Source organism: Aethalodelphis obliquidens, unplaced genomic scaffold (assembly GCF_003676395.1).
Source record: "Aethalodelphis obliquidens isolate GAN/ISIS:26980383/991018 unplaced genomic scaffold, ASM367639v1 scaffold6, whole genome shotgun sequence".
In the NCBI taxonomy this organism is placed as follows: domain Eukaryota; kingdom Metazoa; phylum Chordata; class Mammalia; order Artiodactyla; family Delphinidae; genus Aethalodelphis; species Aethalodelphis obliquidens.
This window is the reverse complement of record NW_020837950.1, coordinates 44,151,559-44,176,174: the sequence shown is the minus strand read 5'-3', so window position 1 is coordinate 44,176,174 and position 24,616 is coordinate 44,151,559. Positions and strand designations below refer to the sequence as shown.

General features: G+C 41.6%; 1 protein-coding gene across 6 annotated transcripts in view; it reads left to right on the top strand.

The window, feature by feature from the left end:
- Positions 1-24,616, top strand: part of PAPSS1 (3'-phosphoadenosine 5'-phosphosulfate synthase 1) — a 109,415-nt gene that overhangs the window by 67,798 nt on the left and 17,001 nt on the right. For all 6 annotated transcript variants that reach the window (XM_027103453.1, XM_027103455.1, XM_027103456.1 and 3 more), the window contains one exon: positions 8,034-8,302. In XM_027103453.1, coding sequence (XP_026959254.1) covers positions 8,034-8,302 — 269 coding nt within the window. The remainder of the gene's footprint in view (positions 1-8,033; positions 8,303-24,616) is intronic.

Sequence of the window (24,616 nt, the reverse complement as noted above, 5' to 3'; positions counted from 1 at the left end):
TATCAATTACTGCTGTATGCAGGCCAGTTTTCAGAGAAGTTGAAAGGAAGACAGCAGGCGGATGTTGTAATTCTGGGTCTAGTGGTTGGGATGCAGGCCAGGGCTCTGCCTGTGGGCTGGGCAGCGAAGCGCAGGTCTGAGAAATCTGGGGGAAGGAGTTAGCAGCGCTCCCCTGCTGACCAGCTCATTCGTTGCCCACAGCTGCCCTGCTGGGGAGCTGCAGTTGTCCCCGGACCCCTCGCTGAGAAAGTGCAGCACAGGGGTCCAGCCCAGTGTTTGTACTGTGCCACATCAAGGTTCCGTGGCCATGGCGCTAGATTAGGCAGCCTGTGTCCTGCATGTATTCTGGGGGTCAGGGCCCAGCCCCCTCCCACCACCAGAAAACACTCACGGTTGCCGTTCTTCCCCTGTCAGAAATCAGCGCATCCTGAGAAGAACCTTCTTCACTGTCTTCTTCCCCTTCCGTCTGCTGGAGGGAAAGGGATCAGACCGTACTTGTTAACATGGTGTGTTGGCTCCTGGACTGGATGGTGTCGAATCCGGAGGAGAGGGAGAGAAACTGTAGTCCGGGGCTCTTCCTTTACTTAGACATGAGGTATAGGAGAAGGTGCAGGTTTCAGCAGCTGGACCTGCTTTTGGCTTGAGATGTGAGGGTGGTAAGTGAAGGTGAAGGAATTGAGGGGTGGGGTGGTAATGAGCAGCGTCTATTGAAACATTGTTAGTAAGTCTCTGTAACTGATGAGTTGGAAGCGCAGGACTTAGGGATGCAGCTAACAGAAGCCATCTGTATGCACGTGGTAATTGAATCCAGGCGAAGTGGGGTAAGTTTCCTGAATGAGTACGTAAAGAAAGAATTTCCTAGGACCCAGCAATGAACTCTGTGGCTCTGAGAGGACTACAGGATGTCAGAAACAGGTGACTAGACCAAAATGGGCCAGGCAGAATATAAAATGTCATACACATTTGATCACATCTATGTAAAAACGTGTGCGTAAAGAGAAAAACTAGGAGACTATGCAAAACCCCAAAAACAGTTATATTAAGATAGTGCATTTGGGGTGGTTTTTCCCCTCCAAGTTTTCTTCAGTGTTTCATGGTTTTTACTAAAGAAAAAGCATAAAGAGGCAGATGAAATAGAAAAGGTTGGTGCCACGGTTAACAGGCCTTGAGGCTATGAAGACAGTGGCATAGTCTTTTTTTTTTTTTTATGTCAGAGGCAGCAGAGAGGTCAGGACTTTAAAACAGGAAAGTACCTTTTGGGTTTGCCAGGGGTTTCATACTCACCGTGTGGCAGAGCAGGAAGGAATTAGTTGGAGTGACTCCATTCCCGTTCTTTTCTTCCATCACTTTATCCTTCACATTGTCACCAGACTTAGCTTCTGAAAACAAAGATCTAATCATGTCCTCTTGGAGCTGAAGGAAGTATATTCCTTCTAACATGGATTTGTTCTCTGATAAGTGAATGTTTGCTTCTCCTCCGCTGACTAGAGTGTAAGCTCCTGGGGGCAGGACCAGTTTCACTGTCCCCCCAGGACAGTGTATCTAAAACAGAATTTTCATCCTGTCCCAACTCCTTTCTTCCCTGCCCCCCTGCCTGCTTTGGCTGCTGGATGGAGGCTAGATGGGGTTGCAGGGGGGACCAGTTGTCTCATGAAGCAGGGATGAAGGGCTGACGTGGGCATGGGGAGTGAAGAAAGCAGGGTTTAGTGAGGTTTAGGGAGCAGAGCGATGCAGTGCGTGTGGAGGATGGCAGTGGTCCTCCAGAGTCTGAGGCTCTGCAGTGGGTGGTGGTGCCTGCGCTCAGAGGTCGTGGAGGAGGACCAGAGGTGCAGGAGGAGGCTGGCGGGAGGTGATTTGAGGTGCCCGTGGAGTGCTATGAGGCAGGTGGAGAGACGGTCTGGAGCTTAGGGGCGTTTCGGTCAGATGACGTAGATCTGTGAGTCAGTAACACGTAGAACGCTGCTCAGTGACCTCAGCACCGGGGAGGGGTTTGAGGGAGCGGGCAGCGCCAGTCTCTGCCGTTGTGACCCCATTCCCACTGTGTAGGTTGTCATTGGTCAGACGAGCCTGTCTGTATCCTGGGGGAGGAATAGATTGAGTGAGTGGGGAGAATGGAAGAGTTGGTGGATGGTTTATTTTATATGGAAAATATGGGAGCACGTTTCTGTGCCACAGCCTTCTGATTTTGCTGTCTCCCCACTCCACCCACTGACCCTCCCTCAGCTCAGTCCCGCACAGTCTACTAGCCTAATTTTCTGGGCAACATTACTGATTAACTCACAATCTCTGTTTGGAACACAGTATCCCTCCTAACCTATCATTCAAAATTCTGTGTGATATCACGTGCTAGGCTTTGTATCCATCTTTGACAAGATGGACGATTCTGTGTCCTCAGACGCATCTGCTTTCCTGCCTCCACACTTCTGCTCACACCAGGCGTCTTGGTCGCAGTGCTCTTACTTCCATCACCCGAATTTCATTTGTCTTTCAGAGGTTGGTAAACCACAGCCTGCACGCCAAATCTGGCCCGCTGCCAGTTCTTGTAAATAAAGTTTTACTGGGAAATATCCACAGTCACTTATGCATCGTCTGTGGCTGGTTTTGCACTGCTCGGCAGGGTTGAGTAGTTGCAGCAGAAGCCCCATAGCCTGCAAAGCTTAAAATATTCACTCTAGCTCTTGAAGGAAAAAATTTGTTTTTGTGCACGGCACCAGCAGCTTCACAGTGTAATTTCTGTAAATCACAATTATGGAATTCCTGGTCCTTTCCCAGGGATGGGGGCAGAAGGCTAGAAAGAAATGGAAATCATAAATGTTAATATTAAATTCCAGTCATTTTGAAGATAATGTCCCATTTTCAAACACGGTTGAAACCCTGATCTTAGGTAAAGCAGTCTTAAACTAATCCATAAAGAGTTATAAGCGAAAAGACAAGTATTTTCTACCAGTTATGGTGTGACAACGGGGAATTCACTTGTCCTTTAGAAAATGGGGATGAGAATGTGAAGAAATACTGAAAGTTGCTCTAAGTATCAGTGGCCCCAGGTCCATAGTGGCCCATTATTCTTTTTCCATCCTTGATGGAAAATTGTTGGAGGAGAATATGATGGTGATGCATACTGGGTTATGTTAGTTGGGACAATACCTTGGGAATGTAAGCTTCCAGTGGATCAGGTGCTTCCATTACATTGTTCATCCACATAAGTTCTCTAGTGGGGAAACCAGATGGTAGGGATGAAAATGCAGTCTGGAGCTACAGGCAGTTAAAGCCATTTGTGTAATTCATTGATAAATAGTTACAAGGGATTGAAAAGGCTGGAAGTTTAGGAAAGGCCTGGTAATATTGGCAAGAAAAAATGGGCAGACAGAGCAAATGATCATTGGATTTCTGAATGGAACTGATAATAAGGAAATAATTCTACCTGGAAGAAATTTTGGCAGCAAAATCCTTTATATGCTGCTAATGTAAACTTTTAATAAGTCATTCATCTTAACTTTATCTGTTAAATGTTCAGTGTGGAGCTAGATTAATTCTTTTTGGAAAGGAAACCTAGGTAGATGAATTATTAGAATCTGTGAAATACGTATATTTGAGACAGAATTTATTTATGTTTCCTTTTGCACATGCTGTTCATATAAATAATCTTGCTAAATGGCAGTTTTACAAAATCAGGTTTGACCTGATTGGAGTCTAGGAATGTAGTCATCATACACCTGAGATGTATTACCCAGGGGTCCTATTCACAGTTAGGCACCTGTTCCTGATTAAGGAAGGCGAAGGCTGCATATTGCAGCACAGAGCTAATGCACCCTCCTCTTGGAAACACTCACTGGAGTGTTGGTTCGTACTAGAGTAGACCTTGAGTCACCAGTAGAACAGTGGGTTCAATTTCCTGCCAGGAACTTTTAGATATGGTGTTTTTTTGGGTTTTTTTAATGAATTGTCTTAGATTTTTAAGTGACTGCACTGTACATCTCACTGTGCTGGGTACTTTATATTATTTTATCTTCATAACAGTAACCTTAGTATCATCCCCACTACGAAGATGTCAAAAGTGAAATTAAGTCCTTGAAGACCACAGTCCATGGTTAAAAATTGTTAGACCTGTAATTTGAACCCGTAAATATCATGTTCCAAAGCAGTGCTGCTTCTACACGTATCTTCTCTTTTAAAAATTATTAGGGAAAATTTGAAACATATGATACTTAATCTGTAAGTAGATACAATAGTGTGAATGAATCCCTATATACCTCTAACCCAAATTCAGTGGTACCAACTCTTGGCTACTCTTGTTTCACCTGTACCCCTACCTACCCCACTGCATCCCTGCATATTATTCTGAAGCAAATCTCAAACCCTATGTCATTACCATCTAAATATTTCAGAAAGTATTTCTTAAAGGTAAGGACTTTAAAAAATACAACCATGATATCACTGTTGCACCTAAATAATAATAATATCAATAGTTTCTTAATACTATCAAATATCTAGTCAGTGTTTATATTTCTGATAATTTCATAGTAGTCACATTTCTTTTTTTATAGTCTGTTTGAATCAGGATCTAAATAAAATCTACATGTTATAACCAGTTCATATATCTCCTGTCATAATTTTTTACTTTGTTTTTTAACTTTTTATTTTGAAATAATTTTAAATTTACAGAAAAATTACAAGAATAGTACCAAGAACTCCTATATATTCTTCACCCAGTTTCCATAATTAACACTATATTTCTTTGCTTTCTCATTCTCACTTTCTTTGAAAGTTGCAGACATGATGCCTCATTACTCCTTAGTCATTTCCATATGTATTTCCTGAAGATAAGGACAGTCTCCTACCTAACCTCAGTGTGCTCATCAAACTCAGGAAAATACCATTGATAAAATACTGTCTGATCTGTGCACTTCACTCACATCACGCCACTGTCCCAATAATGTCTTTTATCACAAAACCAACAATGACAACTAAAATCTTCTCTTTGCCACCTTTCCTTCCTGGTTCGGGATGTCAGTCATGTCTCTTTCGTCTACTTCATTCGGAACAGTCGCTGAGTCTTTGTCGTGTCTTTTACAACTTCGGCATTTTTGAATAGTCATGTCGTTTACTTTCTTGACTGTCTCTCAGTTTGGGTTTATCTGCTGTTACCTCATGATTAGGTTCCGGTTACACGTTTTTGTCAGGAATCCTGCAGGAAACAATGTTGAATTCTTGGGGCGTCATACTTGGTGGCTCACAATTTTGATTTTGTCCTATTACAGACGAGGCTAACTTTTTCAAAGTTAACTTTTATCATTTAAGATCACGTTTACCAGGTTTTCGTGCTGTAAAGTTAACAAATTATTTTATATGTACTAACAGGTGTTTTGGGGGAGAGATCTTGAGACTCCATAAATATCCCCTTGTCATCAAACTTTTATCCGCTAGTTTTAGCCTGCTGCACATGCTACCAAATGGTGATTTTTCTAATTCCATCATTCCATCTACGTTTATTAGTTGACTTTCTACTGTAAGTTAGAGTTCCGACTTCTCCTCTATTCGTTTTTTTCATTTATTTTATTCTTTCTGGATTTACAGGTTCCTATTTTACTCGGTGATTTACAATCCATTAATATTATTATTTACTTGATACTTAGCTTGTCCTAGGTTGGCCTTTGGGACCGTGTCAGACTGGTTGCTGTATCCTTTTGACAAGTCCTCGTTATTCTCTGAGCACTTCCTTTCCTTATGACACAAAAGACGTTCCAGCTCATGTTGTACTTTCCGTGCCCTAGCCCTAGAATTGGCCATTTTGCCGAGGAACCCTGCTTTAAGTGAGGAATAGTATTGAGAAGGTAAGATTTGGGCTTTAGTTTTGCTCATTGCCACTGGGTAGTCATTGCTCGTAGGACCTTTCAGCAGACAGAACCAAGAAATGTGCATAAGCACGTACACTCACACACATTTATATCTGTTCCTGTATATATCTGTCTATGTAGCTGAAAACCATGAGGTCACACTGCCATTTTCAACCCTAATCCAATACCACGCGGTCTTTTCTAGCCTTTCTTCTTTTTGGTATTTTTGCCTCCTCTCCCACAGTGAGAATCCTGGCTGCCGTTCTACTCAGTCTATTTACTTATTTGCTCTTATTTGCTCTGTTTACGCTCCCAGGCAAATGAGCTGTCTTCTCAGCCCTGGCCCTGTTTGCCCCTACCACGCAGGCATCTCCTCGGCCCTGGTGCTACAGGCTTGTGCTGGGCCAGAGTCCTCTTACTCTCTTTCCTCCCCGTGGTGCGAGCCTGGAGCCACTCGCCCCCAACCTCTCCATCAGTGCAGTAACTCACATTAGCCCAGTAGTAGGATTTATTAATGCTTAGTAAGTGTGTCTGTTGTGCTTCAAGGCTGTTTACAAAGAATGGGCAGTACAAAGGGAAGGGAAGAGAGGGGAGAGCACTAAACTTGCTGATGAGACTTAGGCCGGAATCAGAATGCAGGTTCAGTTCAGGCAGTAATCACCCCCAAATGGAGCAGCCTTAGTGCTCATATGCAGGAGACAGTCTTCGTCTGTTCTTTTTTGGAAGGACTGGAGTATAATAGAGTCAGGAAGTAAAATTCCTTCTTGGTCTTGGGGAAGGGGAGTTCTGGAGTTCTACTTAATGGCTAAAAGGGATGTTTTGAAATCTTTTGAAATCCATATACTATATCCAAAATTTGAAGTGATTGCAGAAGGATAGAAAAACTTTCCGGTCTGTACCCCTCCTCCCATTTCCTTAAAGCAGCATAATTTTAAATACTCACATATTTGTATCAAGACTTCTTTTTTGTACCTTATGTCATATAAGGAGGAGAAGTGGAAACTCTAACTTATAGTAGAAATTCAACTAATAAGTGTGGATGGAATGATGGAATTAGAAAAAAATCATCATTTGACAGTATTTGCAGCATGCTGAAACTAGCAGATAAAAGCTAGCAGCTATTTCTTTGGTGAAAACCAGCCTTGTTTCTCAAGAAAAGGTAACTTGAGAACTTCAAAGCATAGTGAAAATGCTCTAAATCTTGGAATATCACAGGATGTGTCCCCAAAACTCTCCTGGTCAAGTAGGGCGCCATAGTTTTCTTTCTGTGCCTTTTGTCACGGTGATAGAAGAGGGTCAGAACTGAGACTAGATTGGGGATGTTGTACTATTCGGCTTAAAATTATGCAGGAAGAGGAAGTTGTTCCTCTCTGAGTCAAGATTGGGTCAACACGGCGTGATGATGTATCAGATACTGTGAGGGCATCAAATACAGAGCTCCTCTAACTGCGTTGTTAACTGTGTTCTGTGAAATTACTCTATACTCCAAGGAACCATGCCTTCTAAGAAAGGTCTTCTGATAGCAAGAGCCCCATGTAGGAGCGGAGCCAGGGTTGTAATCAGATGTTCCATAGTTAAACAGCAGTTTAATTAATCCAGCAGTTTTCAACATTTGAGTAATAGCAATGGTCCTTGTAAGGGATATTGTTGTTGCTAAACTATAATCCAAAATCGAGACCTGGCATCACAAAACAACATTGGGTTCCACTCAAGCAGAGTAATCAGTATAAATGAGCTTATTTGGGTAGTAAGTAAATTTTTTAAACTCTACATATCTCTGTCTTTCTGTCTTCCTTCAGTAAAGGAGTATCTTAGATCCAACGGCAGGATTGACTTGATGGGTAATTAAGGCTTAGACCAAGAATTTATATCCACTGCAAGCAGTTGAACCGAGATGTTAGGGCCAGAAAGTCTGATTATCATTCTCAGGTTGCCCATGAATTCAGAAAGTAATTGTTATAAATCCATCACTACTATGTGACACATGCTCAGGCTTGTAAGATTTGTAACGTAATAATTGCTGTATCGTGTTGCCTTGGAGTACATGGTCAGCGCGGTACATGGTTTTCACCAGTTTCTGATTCTGAGGCATGCGTGTTTGCTTAATCCTAAGCATCGAGCTTCAAGAAGCATTGCTTATCCTTTGGAAGGGAATCTGTTAGAAAAGGACTCTTATTAACTCTGAATATTCTCTTTCAGATGCTGTCTTTGCATTTCAGTTACGCAACCCGGTGCACAATGGCCATGCTCTATTAATGCAGGATACCCATAAGCAACTTCTAGAGAGGGGCTACCGGCGCCCTGTCCTTCTCCTTCACCCTCTTGGTGGCTGGACAAAGGACGATGATGTTCCTCTGATGTGGCGTATGAAGCAGCATGCTGCAGTGCTGGAGGAAGGAGTCCTGAATCCTGAAACCACAGTGGTGGCCATCTTCCCATCTCCCATGATGTATGCTGGACCAACTGAGGTATTCACGGCAGCAGTGCTGAACCACTGTTACTGACACAGCAAGTGTCAACAACAGACCTGACTTTTGATTTTTCTCTCATCTGTAGGTCTACTCTAAACACAGGGCATGCTCGCATGGGCGAGCTTGGGAAGGTGTGACACAGGCTCTTGTCTGACCATGTTATGCAGATCTGATAACACTCATCTTATCCCTTTAGCAAAGTCCAGAGTAACTCTTCCCAGGGGACAGATTTGGTCTGACTTTTGCTTCTCGTATTTCAGTGGGAAGGAAAGCATGGTATCTTTTCAAAAAGACATTCAGAAGACATTTTTCATCTGTTCTTTATTGAAGGACTAATAGGGTTAGGAAGTAAAATTGCTTCTTGTTATGGGGTGGAGGAGAGTTTTCGAGTTCTACTTAGTGGTCAAAAGGGAGGTTTTGAGATCTTTTTATAACCATATGTAAGGAAGAGGAGTTAATTAGGTTTTTGCTTCAAAGTAGAGTTGGCTTTCCAAAAATATTTGTTTGAATAAATGAATAAATCAATAAATGACCTAAAAAACTGTGTGTGGGAAATTCCTAGCCAGCTTCTTGTTGAGTGTTTAAGATAGAGAATGGAATGCATGTTATTATTGCATTCTTTTTCATCCCTGCCTTGAAGGGAGATGAATTTACTTAGATTTATCTGAGAGGCAAACCCTTTTAGAAAGAATTAAATAATTTAGTTGTATATACTCTGAGATATCTTCCTTCAAAAAAAAGTTTAAAAGGAAATACAAGTGTGTTTGGCTATTCTTTGGGATCAAGCCTAAAATTTTGTGGTTTTTTTTAACATCTTTATTGAAGTATAATTGCTTTACATTGTTGTGTTAGTTTCTGCTGTATAACAAAGTGAATCAGCTATACGTATACATATATCCCCATATCCCCTCCCGGTTGCATCTCCCTCCCACCCTCCCTATCCCACCCCTCTAGGTGGTCACAAAGCACCGAGCTGATCTCCCTGTGCTATGCAAGCCTAAAAATTTTTATTTGACCTTAGTTGTGGGGCTGTGCAACTCTTTAAGAAATACTGACAGAAAACTACAATAACAACAAGCTAAAAGATTACAATGTATTTGACTCTTCTCTTGGATCCAGCCTAAATAATGCATTAGAACTTCCATATGAGGTAAAACTCCTCATATTCTTCCCTGGTTGTTGGTATAAAATGTTCATAAGAATTGGGCACCAAAAGCCCTTTTAGTTTCCCAGAGACCACCATGGTCTTTAGTTCTTACATCTCAATGAACTGAATTATTTTGGAAATAAAGTAACAATTTTGTTCCAATAGTTTCTCAACTTTTTTGGTGCTGTCTTCATCATCATCATTTTAAGGGAATCATTTGGACTGAAGTTTTCCAGAATTATAGGGTGAGTGCTTTTCACTGTGGGAATGATGTAGGTGAATTTAGGGTCAGGAATGAGTTTATCAATAATCTCATTAAGAGCCAGTGAAGAAAATGAAGGAATTTATCTTCCCTATTGAGGACATATTTTGTCCTATTTGTGTTTTTTATTCCCTACGTAAAAGGGGAAGATGTGACATTTTATTACCTAAATAAACTAAAAGCTGCTTTTGAGAAGGAGGCAATGAAGGGATAGATAAATAATAAAGGCAGCCAGATGGGACTTCCCTGGTGGCTCAGTGGTTAAGAATCCGCCTGCCAATGCAGGGGACACGGGTTCGAGCCCTGGTCTGGGAAGATCCCACATGCCGCGGAGCAACTAAGCCTGTGTGCCACAACTACTGAGTCTGCGCTCTAGAGCCTGCGAGCCACAACTACGAGCCCCTGTGCCGCAAACTACTGAAGCCCGCACGCCTAGAGCCCGTGTTCCGCAACAAGAGAAGCCACCACAATGAGAAGCCTGTGCCCACAACGAAGACTAGCCCCCGCTTGCCGCAACTGGAGAAAGTCTGAGCGCAGCAACAAAGACCCAACGCAGCCAAAAATTAATTAATTAAAAAACAAAACAAAACAGACAGCTATGGTAAGAGAGAAAGGCCTGTCTTGAGATCACACCACAGAGGGTCAAGCATGCTGTTTTGTCTACACTAGAAACATTTTTAAGCGTTTTGATTTCAGAGCCAGGTGTGTTTCTCAAGATTCAAAGGTGAAGGTACTTAAAGGCGCCTTTGGGGTGCTTGCATTTCGGCTAACCTCAGAGTCTCCCTCCTTGCAAGGCAAAGCTGACAGCGAGGTGAGCCGGCTGCAGCAGGCCTTTCCCTGGCTTCGGATTTGACTCCTGTTGCTACCCACAAGAGTGTGGTCTGGTTAAGACAACACAGGCTGTTGTCGAAGCCTGGGCCTGTTCTTGGCCTGGTTTGTCACCAGCTGGTCTGTAATAGCAGGTTAGACTTTGCTGAGCTATGTTTAAGTGCACCGAAAAGGGTTATTTAAGGGATGCACAAGGAGGTGAGACTAAATATTCTTTAAGGTTCTGTCCCTTTCTCATCATTTTCTTATTTGCCTTATTTTCTTTTAACTTTGTATTGAAGTATAATATACGTAGGAAGAAGTGCATATTTCATAGGTTTACAATTAAATGAATTTTTCCCATTTGAACAGTCACAGGACCAGCACCCAGATAGGTAAAAAGCCTTTTACCAGCACCCTAGATGGTCTCCTTCCTGCCGTCTCCTGTCATTACCTGCTCTCCCCACGGTAGTCGTCACTGTTCTCGCTTCTCGCATCATAGATCTCATCTGCTTGTTGGATACTTTGGGAGGCAGACTCTAAGAGTGAGAGATTAGCGTTCAGGAAATGTATCAGGGATGGCTCTTGGGATCAACGCTTGTGGAAGAGAAGAGATAGGAAGCGAGCAAGATTGGGCAGGGGGAGAAGTTGAGCTGCAGTTCAGTCTCAGTGGAAGCCTCAGTTGACCCCATGTGGAATTCTGGACAGGCCCTTCAGAGATGTTCTGAGTTGCACAAGAAGGGCATGATGCCTTTGGGCGCTGCTGCTCTTTTCCACAGAGGCAGTTTCTAAGGAGGGCTGACAGCTGCTGGGTGTTGTGTTGGCAACTCCTAAAGCTGGGGGAATAATCCTTCCTTCCTGGGGGGACCAGGGCGTTGCATCACAGCATCTAGTCCAGCCTGTCCTAGTGCTTTTCATAACCGAAATGATACAGTGTATATACTCCTTGGCGTCCAGCTTCTTTCGCTTTACATTATGTTGGTGAAACTCACCCTTAGTGTTGTGTGTAGTTAGTTGTAATTGGTCACTCAGTACTGTGAAGTGCCCCATTGTGTGACTGCACCCAGTACTGTTGATGGGCGTTTGTGCAGTTTTCAGTTGTTTGCTATTAAGAATAGTGCTGGTACGAAGATTTTAATGCATGACTTTTTGTGGGCATTTATGTTGGTTATATACCTAGGAATTCTAGACAATTTAGGGGTATGCCTTTGTTCACCTTTAGTAGATGTTGCCAGTCAATTTTCCAATGTGGTTGTACCATTTTATATTCTCGTCAGCAGTGTATTTCTTCATCTAAACTTGATGACTGTTTTCATTTTAGCCATTTGGGCCCTCTAGCCCTATTTAACCAAACCTTCTGTAATACTTTTACTATTTCTTAATGAACCTCAAAATTTTTTTCATTGAAACAGTTTCACTGAAGAGGAAATGGAGAAGTAAATTATATACCATGATTGAGAATATAAGAATAGCCTATTTTTATTGCGCTCTTACTGTATTTGCCAGGCAATGTTCCAAGTGCTTGACATGTATTAGCTAACTTCATCCTTAGGACGACACCAAGAGAATAGGTACTATTATTATTATTCTCACTTCAGAGATGAGGAAACGGAGGTAGAGGGGTTAAATAACCTGTTCAGGATCACACAGTAGTGTCGAGATAGTCTGGCTCCAGAGCCAGGTACTATAACTGCCACAATATTTTTTATCTTATCGTATAATATTAAAATATGTGGCCGCAGATTTTTGGAAAACAGACTGGAAATAAATTCTTAAAATATCCTGTAGGAGTTCCAGAACACTGAATTAGGATGGCCTTGGCTGACATTCATTAGAGGTGGAATCTCTAGTACAGGGTCTTTCAAACGTACTTTTTGTTTATCATAGCCTAGAGTTGTGGGTTGTGATCTTTGTTTAGCCTGTATTCATCCCCACAACAGCTCAGTGAGATAGGTTTTATTTCAATTTTATAGCTGAGGTTACTGAAGCTCAGAGAGACCAAGTAACATAACTTTGGTCTGTCCAAGAAAACCAGAGCTGGATAGTAGTTAAAGCAATGAAAACAGATTTTCATTCAGGAACTACTGAGCAGGGGAAAAGAGACCTCAGCAGAGAACTGGGCTCAGTTGAATACATCGTGGTCAAGTGGGGATTTATAGCCAAGGAGCAGAGTGGGAGTCAGTGGATGGAAAATTACTAAGAGGAAACATCAGAAACAATGGGCATGGGATAATTCTAGTTAAACAGACCTAGCAGGATCCTTGCGGAAGGCAGGACAGCCTCATCAGATATCACTTGGAGGGTGGTGAGGATGAAGAATTTGATCAGATATCGAGGATGGAGGGTTTCAAGACTGACTTAGATTTTTGCTGCAGCTGGGTGGTACAGGCCCTACAAGGATGGACACTGAAGGTCGAGGCATAGAGGGCTTGGAGGAACCTGACCAGAGTTAGGTCAGGGAGAGAGTCTTGGTCAAATCTTACAGCCAGCAAGACACAGAGCTGGAACTGAAACTCAAGCCTTTCTGACTCCAAGGCCTGTGTGTTCTTTGCACAAGGCTCCTTGCTGCCTGGAGGCCTCAGAGGGGCCTTAGCAGTCGGTGGGAGGGCAAAGAAGTTAAGGATCCCCTGAGCCTACACAGAGCTCCCAGGTTTCCTAGAAGGGTATAAAGGTGTGTTAGAGTAGTTTCTGTCCGTAGATCTCTGTTTGGAGTGTCAGTTACATGCTAAGAGGTGTAGCTCTTCTCAGGAAGCACTGCATCTGGTGCTTGAGCAAAGGCCATTTTTAACTTCTGAACTTTTATAGAACAAACTTTAGAAATTCTGATAAACGGCTTCCTTTTTTTTTTTTTTTTTTTGTGGTACGCGGGCTTCTCACTGTTGTGGTCTCTCCCGTTGCGGAGCACAGGCTCTGGATGCACAGGCTCAGCGGCCATGGCTCACGGGCCCAGCCGCTCCGCGGCATGTGGGATCTTCCCGGACCGGGGCACGAACCCGTGTCCCCTGCATCGGCAGGCGGACTCTCAACCACTGCGCCACCAGGGAAGCCCACGGCTTCATATTTTTAAACCATTAAATATATTAATGTTTATGAACTGGCAGGATTTAAACTGTTAGATTGAGTGGATTTTGAAAACTATCCATTTCTTCTTCTCAAGTGCCTCACTTGTGTGTTTGACTTATTTGGCTTATTCACAGCCTCAAGTGAAGAATTTTTTATAGTTCAAAAAAAAAAAAAACCAAAACACAACACTCATTTTGTAGTTGACCCAGTGACATCAGGAAAAAGTCTGCCAGTAATGCTCATTTGCCAACTAATAATAATAAAATAAAAAACAGTGACTCTTCCTTTAATCGTTTTCTGTAGGTCATTTAGAAGGCATTGGTACTAGATTTGCTTCCGCAGCACAAATGCTTCTCAGAACAAGGAGCAGCTGTTGGTCTGTTTGGTTATCAACAGGATGTCCCTGATTTTTCAGACTGTAAAGATTTAATGGCTTGATTCCTAAATTCCGTTTTAGGAATTGGATAGGTGGGGTGCAGGGCAGCATGTGGGAGAGCCACTTTTCTAATGCTAAAAATGTGTCATACGTGTACTTTTTTTTTGAGGCATTAATCCACTATGTAGAAAATTGTCCCATCTCACTAAATGCTAAATCCATTTCTGTAAAGGACAAATAATACTTTTTAAGACATGTTACGTGAAAGTGCTGAAAGTAAGATATATCTTGGAAATGTGGATATGTACAAATAATAAGTTCTGTCTTGAGCTTAAGGCATTTGCGTGAAAATTACGAGCTGAATTTTGGAGAAAATGCATTGTTAGAAGCTGGGATTTTTCTTTGCCATGAAAGTTATCCGTGCACTTGGTAAATGACTCCTTAATAGCAACTGATTGTATTTAAGTGAGCAGATGCCCTTAAACAGCTACAGTAGGAACATATTGCCACATGATGCCAGTATATTTAATTAGTTCCTGCTTTACACCAGTATTTGGAGTAGTAAATAGGATGTCTGTTAGGGTATAAACCCTGTTCTTCCCCTTAAACACTTCCAAGAGCTTTAACAACCTAAAGGGACACTCTTAGGGTCTGAGCCTAATTATAGGAGCCATAAACTCCCAAGTTTTAATTGTAACCTTTGACTCTCTTTGAGGTCTTTGATAATTTTGTCTTCTGCTCATTTATTTTATTGATGTATCTGGAATAGCGTAACACAGATTCACAGTCTCTTATCCAAAATACTTGGGGTCATGTATTACTACTTAATTCTCCTGACGGTTCTGAGACATAAAACACATTAATATTTCTGTAGCAAAGTGAATGACTTTCCACAGTAACTGGGATCAGCAAAGGCCATAGATAACTTCATGTCAGTTTTGATCAGGTTCTGCTAAGTTAGTTAAAAAACTGGGCCTTTGGATTTCAGATGGATGTGTTGAGTAGTCTTCTTATGGTAACCACTTGGTAGTATGTACCTATATCAAATCATCATGTTGTATACTTTACACTTACATAAAGTTGTATGTCAATTATATCTCAACAAAGCTGGAAAAAAATTGAACTTCAGGTTTTCTGGTAAGCAGTTGTAGATCTTTATCACCAAAACATTTAGAGTCTGTTGATTTATTTAAAAAATAATTTGGGGATACCTATAGTCTGTTTTATATACTTTTAGCTTATATGTGTCTTAAGAACTGAAATTACTAACTTAATTCAGAAACATTAGACTTTACAGGTGTTTTAGGTTGCTTTTCCTGGGGGAGTGGGAAACCCTGTTTTTCTCCTGACTTTTCTGTAGATTTCCAACTCAGAATCTCTTTCTGCCTGTTTCTTACTCAGGCAGCATCAAGTTCAGATACTGTGTTTTAGTTGGGCTTTTCACTTTTTTTCTGCAATTGTAATCTATGCTGTTCTTCCTTAAATGTAGTACTAACTTGTGTTTCCTGTCCTGCTCTGATGTCCTGTGTTGTAGGGCGTGATGCAGTGTAAGTAGCTCAATAAGAGTAGGTATGCGTGGACTTTGGGGTCAGAAAGACCCAGTTCAAATATTCCGTCTCTTAGTCGTTTGTTTTGCAGCTTTGAATGTGTTATTGAAATTTTTCTTATTTGTGAAACAGAGATATTATCTTACTGATTTGCTCTAAACATTAAATGAGGTATTTATAAAACACTTTGTTTTCATATTAGGAAGAACTCAATAACTGGTACCTATTTTTTTCTTCTCTCACCCCTGTAAGGGATATCGTGAAATGCTTTCCAATGACACACCACCATGGTTGCCTTCCTTTGCTTCCTTAATAATCAGTGAGGGGATGGAGAGACAGAAGATTATCAAGGACTTTGGCTTTTTTTTTTTTTTTTTTTGCGGTACGCGGGCCTCTCACTGTTGTGGCCTCTCCCGTTGCAGAGCACAGACTCCGGACATGCAGGCTTAGCAGCCATGGCTCACGGGCCCAGCCACTCCACGGCATGTGGGATCTTCCCGGACCGGGGCACGAACCCGCGTCCCCTGCATCGGCTCAACCACTGTGCCACCAGGGCAGCCCTGGCTTTTTTTTTTTTTTTTTAATTTATTTTGTTTATTTTTGGCCGCGTTGGGTCTTCGTTGCTTCTCATGGGCTTTCTCTAGTAACGGCGAGCGAGGGCTACTCTTCATTGCAGTGCACAGGCTTCTCATTGTGGTGGCTTCTCTTGTTGCAGAGCACAGGCTCTAGGCACGCGGACTTCAGTAGTTGTGGCACGCAGGCTCAGTAGTTGTGGTTCTATGGCTCTAGAGCACAGGCTCAGTAGTTGTGGCGCACAGGCTTAGTTGCTCCGGGGCATGTGGGATCTTCCCGGACCAGGGCTCGAACACGTGTCCCCTGCATTGGCAGGTGGACTCTCAACCAGTGCACCACCAGGGAAGCCCCTTGGCTTTTATCAAAAGCAAATTTTGTGGTCGCTGTGCTTGGGAGGCAGGAAGAGGGAGGAGGATACTGGATTTGCTCTCTATCCCATGACCCTCTCTCTTCACACCTGCTGGGGGCCTGGGCTCAGCCAGGGCAAGGTAATTTACAAGAATAAAATCAGTTTGGTTGCTGATGGTTCTGAGCAAATATTTCTCTTACATTTGAATTGTGTTATTTTGAATCCTGAGACAGCTGAGGTTTATCCTTGAAGGTAAAGGAAATCTTTGGGAAAGTCTGTATTTTGTGAGGAATCAGGCCTCAGATTCCTGGCGTGCAGACTGAAGGGTTTGGATTCCACAATCTAAATTCCCTTTCAACTCTTAAAATTCTCTGATGAGAGTAATTATAAGGTGTGTCTAATTCTCTCCAAAAGCTGGAGAATGGAATGTCTAAGTAGATTTCATAATTTTTGCAAATCAGAAATGTGACTCTCATGACGACTGAATACTGTTCAGTGCCTGTACAGAGGGATGGAAATTCTAGAAGCATTTAGAATACTTAGTTGTACAAAGATTGAAAGTCATAAGTACCCAGAATCTACATGATGGGAAGGATGAACCTTGTCTTTCATGTGCCTCTCTTGATTTTCCCAGTCAACTTGAAGAGTTTAAAATGGTTCCTACCATTGAGAAATCAAGAGGCAGACCATTAAGATTTGGGAATTTCAAGAAAATAGGTTAATACTAAAGTGATGTGATAATGTACAACCAAGTATTTTAATGTGACATTCATGAGATGAAGATATAGACTTTTTTACTCAACAAAAATAGATAATTGATTTGACCTTCTAAAGAATTTTCGTACATTAAAACAAGTACATTTTTGATGATTTAGAAAAAAAAATTTGCACATTTACAAAAAAAAAAAGTCCCTGTGCCTGAAGTTCTTTCATAAACCAGTTGAGTGTATGAGTTTGGGTTTATGGAATGTTGACTTTAATAAAATTCATTACACTTGAAGAAAATTTTGATGTGAAATGTATAAAGAAATAGGTTATTTAAGTGGGGACTTAAATAACTGTTCTATTTATTATCTTCAGTATTTTTAATTAAACAAAATTGAAAATATTACATTACTTAACCAGGTTTTAGGACAGTGGAATTTCTCCATTGTGGGGTACGAAGAAGATGGTGTAGTACTAGTGGTGTTGTATGTAAGTGTATAGTCCAGTTTTATAATTTTATAATGTAATATTTTAAATTTGGAAAGTAATTTGTTTATTTTTCTCTTGGAAACTACTGAAAATAAAATTTACCAAAATCCTTGCTAGGTTTGCAAGTAGAGAGGTAAATGATAGGTACTGTTTTCTAATGGAGTCAGGGAGCAAATGAGACTTTTATGTTTATAAAAAGGAGCGTGAATTAAAAATGGGGGAGAGACACACTCCGAGGTGATATGCCATAGTGGGATGATTCAGGAACAGTTCTAATTCTAAAGCATTTACATTATAAATATTATGTGTATGGAGATGGGTAATTTAGGTTTCTATATATCAATGATTTTTGGTTTGTTATTCGCACAATATCTTTTTTTTAAGAATATTTATTTTTAATTAATTAATTTTATTTATTTATTTTTGGCTGCGTTGGGTCTTCGTTGCTGTGCGCGGGCTTTTCTCTAGTTGCAGCGAGTGGGGGCTACTCTCCATTGCGGTGCGCAGGCTTCTCATTGCGGTGGCTTCTCTTGTTGTGGAGCACGGGCTCTAGGCACGCGGGCTTCAGTAGTTGTGGCACATAGGCTCAGTAGTTGTGGCTCGTGGGCTCTAGAGTGCAGGCTCAGTAGTTGTGGCGCACGGGCTTAGTTGCTCTGCGACATGTGGGATCTTCCCAGACCAGGGCTTGAACCCGTGTGCCCTGCACTGGCGGGCGGATTCTTAACCACTGCGCCCCCAGGGAAGTCCTGCACAATATCTTAATCTATGATGGCTGGCAGGGAGAAGCCATAGGATTTGCATAGATCAGTCTCATTTCTTTAAGAGTTGATTATAATTTTAATCATGAACTACTCCCCTGTTAGCACTACTGGGTAGCAGAACTTAATTCTTACTTCTATTACATTGTGGAAGTTAAGTAAAGAGTCAAGTAAACATTAGCTGCAAAAATGTATTTGGGGAGGAAATTCTGAAACAAATATTGATTTATTTCTATGACTTATTCTGAGTAGTCATTATTCTGGCATCCATTTTATTTTATTTTACTATAGTTGATTTGCAATATTGTGTTAATTTCAGGTGTTCAGCTTCAGATTCTTTTCCATTATAGGTTATTACAAGATATTGAATATAGTTCCCTGTGCTATGCCGTAAATCCTTGTTGTTTATTTTATACGTAGTCATGTGTATCTGTTAATCCCATACAGTACTCCTAATTTATCCCTCTCCCTCCCTTTTCCTCTTTGGTAACCATAAGTTTATTTTCTGTGTCTGTGAGTCTGTTTCTGTTTTGTAAATAAGTTTATTTGTATCATTTTTTTAGGTTCCACATATAAGTGATATAAAATATTTGTCTTTCTCTGACTTCACTTAGTATGATAATATCTAAGTCCATCCATGTTGCTACAAATGGCAGTATTTCGTTTTTTTTATCATTGAGTAATATTCCATTGTATAAATATACCTGTTGAGCTGAGAAGGCAGAGATTGGCTTTTAGGGCTGCTGGAGGAGCTGAGACTTGCAGTATAGAGCTAAGGCAGCAGAAGACTGTGAGGGTGTTCCCCATGGTTCCTTGGACTGCAATCGTGCAGGGCAAGACTCTGAGGCCTGGTAGAGAGTGGCTGCAGTAAGTTTGAGAGTGGATTGAAGACACCAGAGGTTATTCATTGTTGGAAGATGACATTCCAGCTCAGCTAGAGTGGAGAAACCTTGCTAACACCCTTGGCATTCAACTAAGACATCAGAAACACATGCTTTAGGAACAAAGACCACACCCTAGAGAAACAGTGTATCAATTTGGGTACAGTCAGGAGGTGGGAAATCACACAGAATTGGACAGGGGAAGTTTAAAGAATTGTTAAGCTTTAATAGAGAAGTAACTATAAAAATGCAGAGTGAACTCTAAAGGGTGTCCTGGGGCTGAGGGAGATTACCAAAGGAAAAATAGATACACTTGGAAAAGGGATCCTCTCCCCAAAGCTGGGCTTCAGATCTCATTGGAAAAGGTATGGTTTCATCCCACTGGATGGTGAAGTTCAGTGGATTGCCTGGACCGCACTGGTTCACAGGTGCCACATAGCAGGGAACAACCCTCTGGTTCACAAGCTAGCTGGGGCTAATAGACTGGGCTCAGTGCGGGTCAGGGCATTGGGAGCTGGCTTGCTGCCAGATTGGTGCACAGTGTGATACCCATGTTGGAATTAATGCAGGAAACAACCCTCTGAGGCACAGGTGAGCACAGGGTGGTGAGTGAGTGAGCAGAGGGAGTCTGGGAGCTGCTGGTGGTAGGCTTGGAGCGCACTGGTGTTTGCATTAGGAGGGCTGCAGCAAGGTGGTCGCTGGACTCAGGCTAGGGTGCTGAGGTTTTGAAGGATTGTGCACTTTGAGTTTGCTGCTGGACCAGACTGCCGCCAACTATCCCCATACTCAGGTACCACTACACACCCTTCCTTCTACAATGTCCCTCTACTGATAAAACTTAACATTTTGCTCACTGTGAAGGGGAAAGGCTTAGTTTTCAATCCGTTATCTCAGAGCAAATACTGAGGGTGAATTTGGATTTGAAAGGCAGTGGGTTGATAATTGGCCCCAAAAGCTAGACTGGACCTGCCCAACAAGGTTTAAAACTGAGCCTCAAAAAGATAAGGAGAGGTGCCAGTAAATTACCTGCCTGCTAGAATCAGGCTCTTAACATTCTAAAGGAAAAAAGCACCATTCAGACTCCTTAAAACAAGTCATTCGGGCTTCCCTGGTGGCGCAGTGGTTGAGAGTCCTCCTGCCGATGCAGGGGACACGGGTTTGTGCCCCGGTCCGGGAAGATCCCACATGCCGCGGAGCGGCTGGGCCCGTGAGCCATGGCTGCTGAGTCTGCGCGTCCGGAGCCTTTGCTCCGCAATGGGAGAGGCCACAACAGTGGGAGACCCGCGTACCGCAAAAAAAAAAAAAAAAATTCAAAGGAAAGCACAATTAAGCACATAGTAGTCAATCTGCTGAAAATTTATGATAAAGAGAGGAACCTTAAAAGTAGAGGGATGGGGAAGGTGAGAGGAAGAGGGAACAATAGGGAAATAATAGGAATGATGGCTGACTTCTCAAGAGCATTATGAACTAGAAGCAACGGAGTAACATTGTTAAGCGAGAAAAGAAGTAAAAACAAGTCTGTAATCTAGAATTCTGTATTCAAGCAAAAATAAAGGTGAAGTAAAGACATTTCAGATAAATGAAAGTTGAGAATTTTATTAGGGAGGAAAAGTTTTTCAGAACCCTCCAGCAGACTTCCCAAGAGATTCTATTATTTGCTTAGATGCTCGTGCTGTAGGGCTCTATGTCAGGGAAGGCTGAAAAAGCAAGGACCCGACATTTTCATCATTTAGGGTGCTGTTTCTGTCATCAAGGAATAGGGAGATCAGGGCAAAGAGAAATCAGTTGTTGTGGAGGCAACTAGCAGTCTTTGCCACCTTTGAATTAAATTACTTTTATAATCAGAAAAAGAATGACAAAGCTATTTGTTATTTGCTACACAGGTGCAAGTAAAGCCAAAAATAAGTCATTTGTTGTTCAGTTGGCCATTTACAGATTCTTAGAGGGGCTTATAGGAAACTTATAGGTATCATCTTGTGTTCCTTCTTCACTGTGCATTCAGTTTCCCGATAATGATGCTAGCCACTGGGCATGAAAAGATAAATAATACATCTTGACCTCAGTCTGCTGGGTAGATAGATAGCTCTTACTGATTTTTAGCAGCCGTCTTCTGGGTAGTATGTCACCTTTAGAGAGTGAATGAATTTTCTTTAGAAACACTGGTTAGGAAGCAATTAATTCAACTGTGATTGTCAGAAAATACTTTACAGAATAATACTGACAGCAACAATATTTGTGACTGTCCTCTATTGAGGGCCGGGTGGTGTCCTGAATATTTTCAAAACTCCTAGCAATCTTTTGCATTAAGTATTATCATTCTCATTTTTCTAAACTGGGAAACTGAGGCTTATATAAGGAAGTTGCCTCTAAGGGCATTCCATCACCAAGGGGCAAAGCTAGGGTTCAAATCTAGGACAACCTGACTCTAAATAAAGCTTGTATTCTTAACCAGATACTGATGGCTGTGGGCTGACTTGCATTCTCTGGATGAAAACATATTACCTGTTCAGTAGGTTGTAACTTGACTCACACTAGGCATTCTTGGAAGAGTTACGTGTGATTTGCCTGTTCATGGCTGTTAAAATTTAAAAAGTATTCTCATAAGGGAACCATTCACTAAAATGTATATTGAAATCATTCAGGTCACCTGCAGGAGAATGCTGACTCCATGTTTGTTGTGTTTACATTTAATTTACTCATATACCTTCTAAAAGAAGTCAGAGAAGCAGTTTAAATTTCTGGCAATTTTACAAGACAGAATTAGCACTGGCCCCTGTCACCAATATGCTTTTGAAAAATATTCCTAGTTTAATGGCCATTTGGCCCTTGAATGATTTAAGCATCCAGACATAAATACTTAATGAGAAAAGTAAGTTCACCTAAATTCAGAAAACTTAGACTGCCCTTTTAATTTAACTCTGTAAGCAGTACCTATTTTTCCTGAGGCAGAAAAGATTTTCCATTTAAGTGGAGTTGCAGAGTTAGTTAATTGATGATTTGGTTCTGACTGACCCCTTGATAAAAATTCTGAGTGTGAACTAGCAAAGGTCTTCTGTGGGTCTATTGTGAAGGGGCAGAGGGGAATGAGCCGAAATTTCATGAAGAGCTGAATCTGGGATGGGTGGGTGTATGTGGGGAACAGAGCATCATGCTTTGCCATCTTGTTCATACAGAACTGTTGCAGCTCAATGCAAGCAGAAGTAATACTGTAGTAGGAAAATAGGTAGTTTATTATAGGGCCTTAGGGTCCTTTCTATTTAGTTGGCTTATGGGGAAAGCAAACTAGGATAGCGCTCTGGAGGCTTTTTAATTGTCTGTGTTTGGAAGTGGCACACATCACTTGGGCTCTCGTTCCTTCCGCCAGAACTCAGCCATATGGCCACACTGCAAGGGAGACTGAGAATTGTATTAAACTGTGTGTTCAGGAAGAAGAAAGATGGTACAAGGTACATAGAAACACAGGTATACGGAAAACTAAGCAAGTGGAAGAAAATCAAGACAATTATTAACTCTAGGAAAAGCAAACAGTTGTACAAGGAGAGGAATAAAATAAAGATGATAACAGCTAACATTTGTTGTGTACTTACTTGATACCAGGTACTATTCAAAGTCCTCACATGTTTCACGTGTTAATTTTCTTAAAAATTGAATGTGATAAATATTATTGTAATTCCCATTTTACAGATGAATGTTTATTTCACCAAAGTATTGGTATCACTGTATTTCTTGGATAAATTGGATAGGGAATGAGATAGTGGAGTAAGGGCCAAATATCTTCTTCTTCTCTTTTTTTAAAAAATGTATTTATTTATTTATTTATGGCTATGTTGGGTCTTCATTGCTGCCTGCAGGCTTTCTCTAGTTGCGGCAAGCAGGGGCTACTCTTCATTGCGGTGCGTGTGCTTCTCATTGCAGTGGCTTCTCTTGTTGCAGAGAACGAGCTCTAGGTATGCCGGCCTCAGTAGTTGTGGCTTGTGGGCTCTAGAGCACAGGCCTCAGTAGTTGTGACGCACGGGCATAGTTGCTCCATGGCATGTGGGATCTTTCCGGACCAGGGCTCGAACCCACGTCCCCTGCATTGGCAGGCGGATTCTCAACCACTGCGCCATCAGGGAAGTCCCATATCTTCTTTTACAGTAGGAAATATAAGTCATGTGGGAATAATGGCTATGTTACAGTTGATCCTTGAACAACACAAATTTGAACTGTGCGGGTCCACTGATACGCAGGTTTTTTTCAGTAAAGACCTGCGGTACTACATAGTTTTGGGTTGATTGAATCCGTGAATGCAGAACCTTGGGTGCAGAGGGCTGACTGTGAGACATGGGCATCCACAGATATCGAGGATGACAGTATATAATATCTAAAATTAAACAGTCGAGATGCAGCAGTGTACACATGCTGCTTAGAAGTATAGAGGTAAGGACTTCCCTGGTGGTCCAGTGGTTAAGACTCCGCACTCTCAATGCATGGGGCCTGGGTTCAATCCCTGGTCAGGGAACTAGAGCCTGCGTGCCCCAACTGAAGATCCCGCGTGCCGCAGCTAAGACCTGGTGCACCCAAATAAATAAATAAATATTTAAAAGAAAAAGAAATACAGAGGTAAATATCTGTAGAAGCAACTAAAAAAGTTGAAACTCCTCAGGGTGACCAATTCAAGCGTAGGGTATGGGATTGCCCCTGTGCTCTTGCACTTTCTGAACGATGTTAATAAAAATAAAGTACTTGGTATAAGAGAAACTATCAAGAGAGATAAAATGAAAGTGATGTGTAGTGGTCATCATTTATACCTCTTTTCACACAGAACCGAGATGGTTTTGTAAATCACTAAATAACGGAGCCATACACTGAAAGGGAGCTAAGGCCAAGTTTGTAGACCTGGGTTTGTCCTACACTCTATTGGCTGAGTCACTTAACCTTTGAGGGTTTACTTCCTTGGAGTTTTAATGAGAACGACGGTCTCTTAGTTACTTTAACTTCTAAAGTTCTATAGTTCTAGGTGTTAGACTAACTAATTTTTGTTTTTAAACAGTATTCATGTGAAAGTATAGGCTACAGAGGTAGCTTTGGATGCAGCATGGCTATTAGTCACAACCAACACCTTGTTTTATCCTTACCTAGTATCTTAGGTAGTAATCATTTAGGTGACAGGATTTTCTCAGTACTGGTTTATGTAAATATTCATATAACTTAAATAACTTTCATCCAATTTTTTTTAACCTATTAAAGTATAACATAGAGAAAAATACATACATCACAGTGTACACACAGCTCAGTGAACTCTTACAGTGAGCAGACTCTGATTACCAGCACCCGGATTGGATCCTGGGTCAAGAAACAACATTACCAGGACT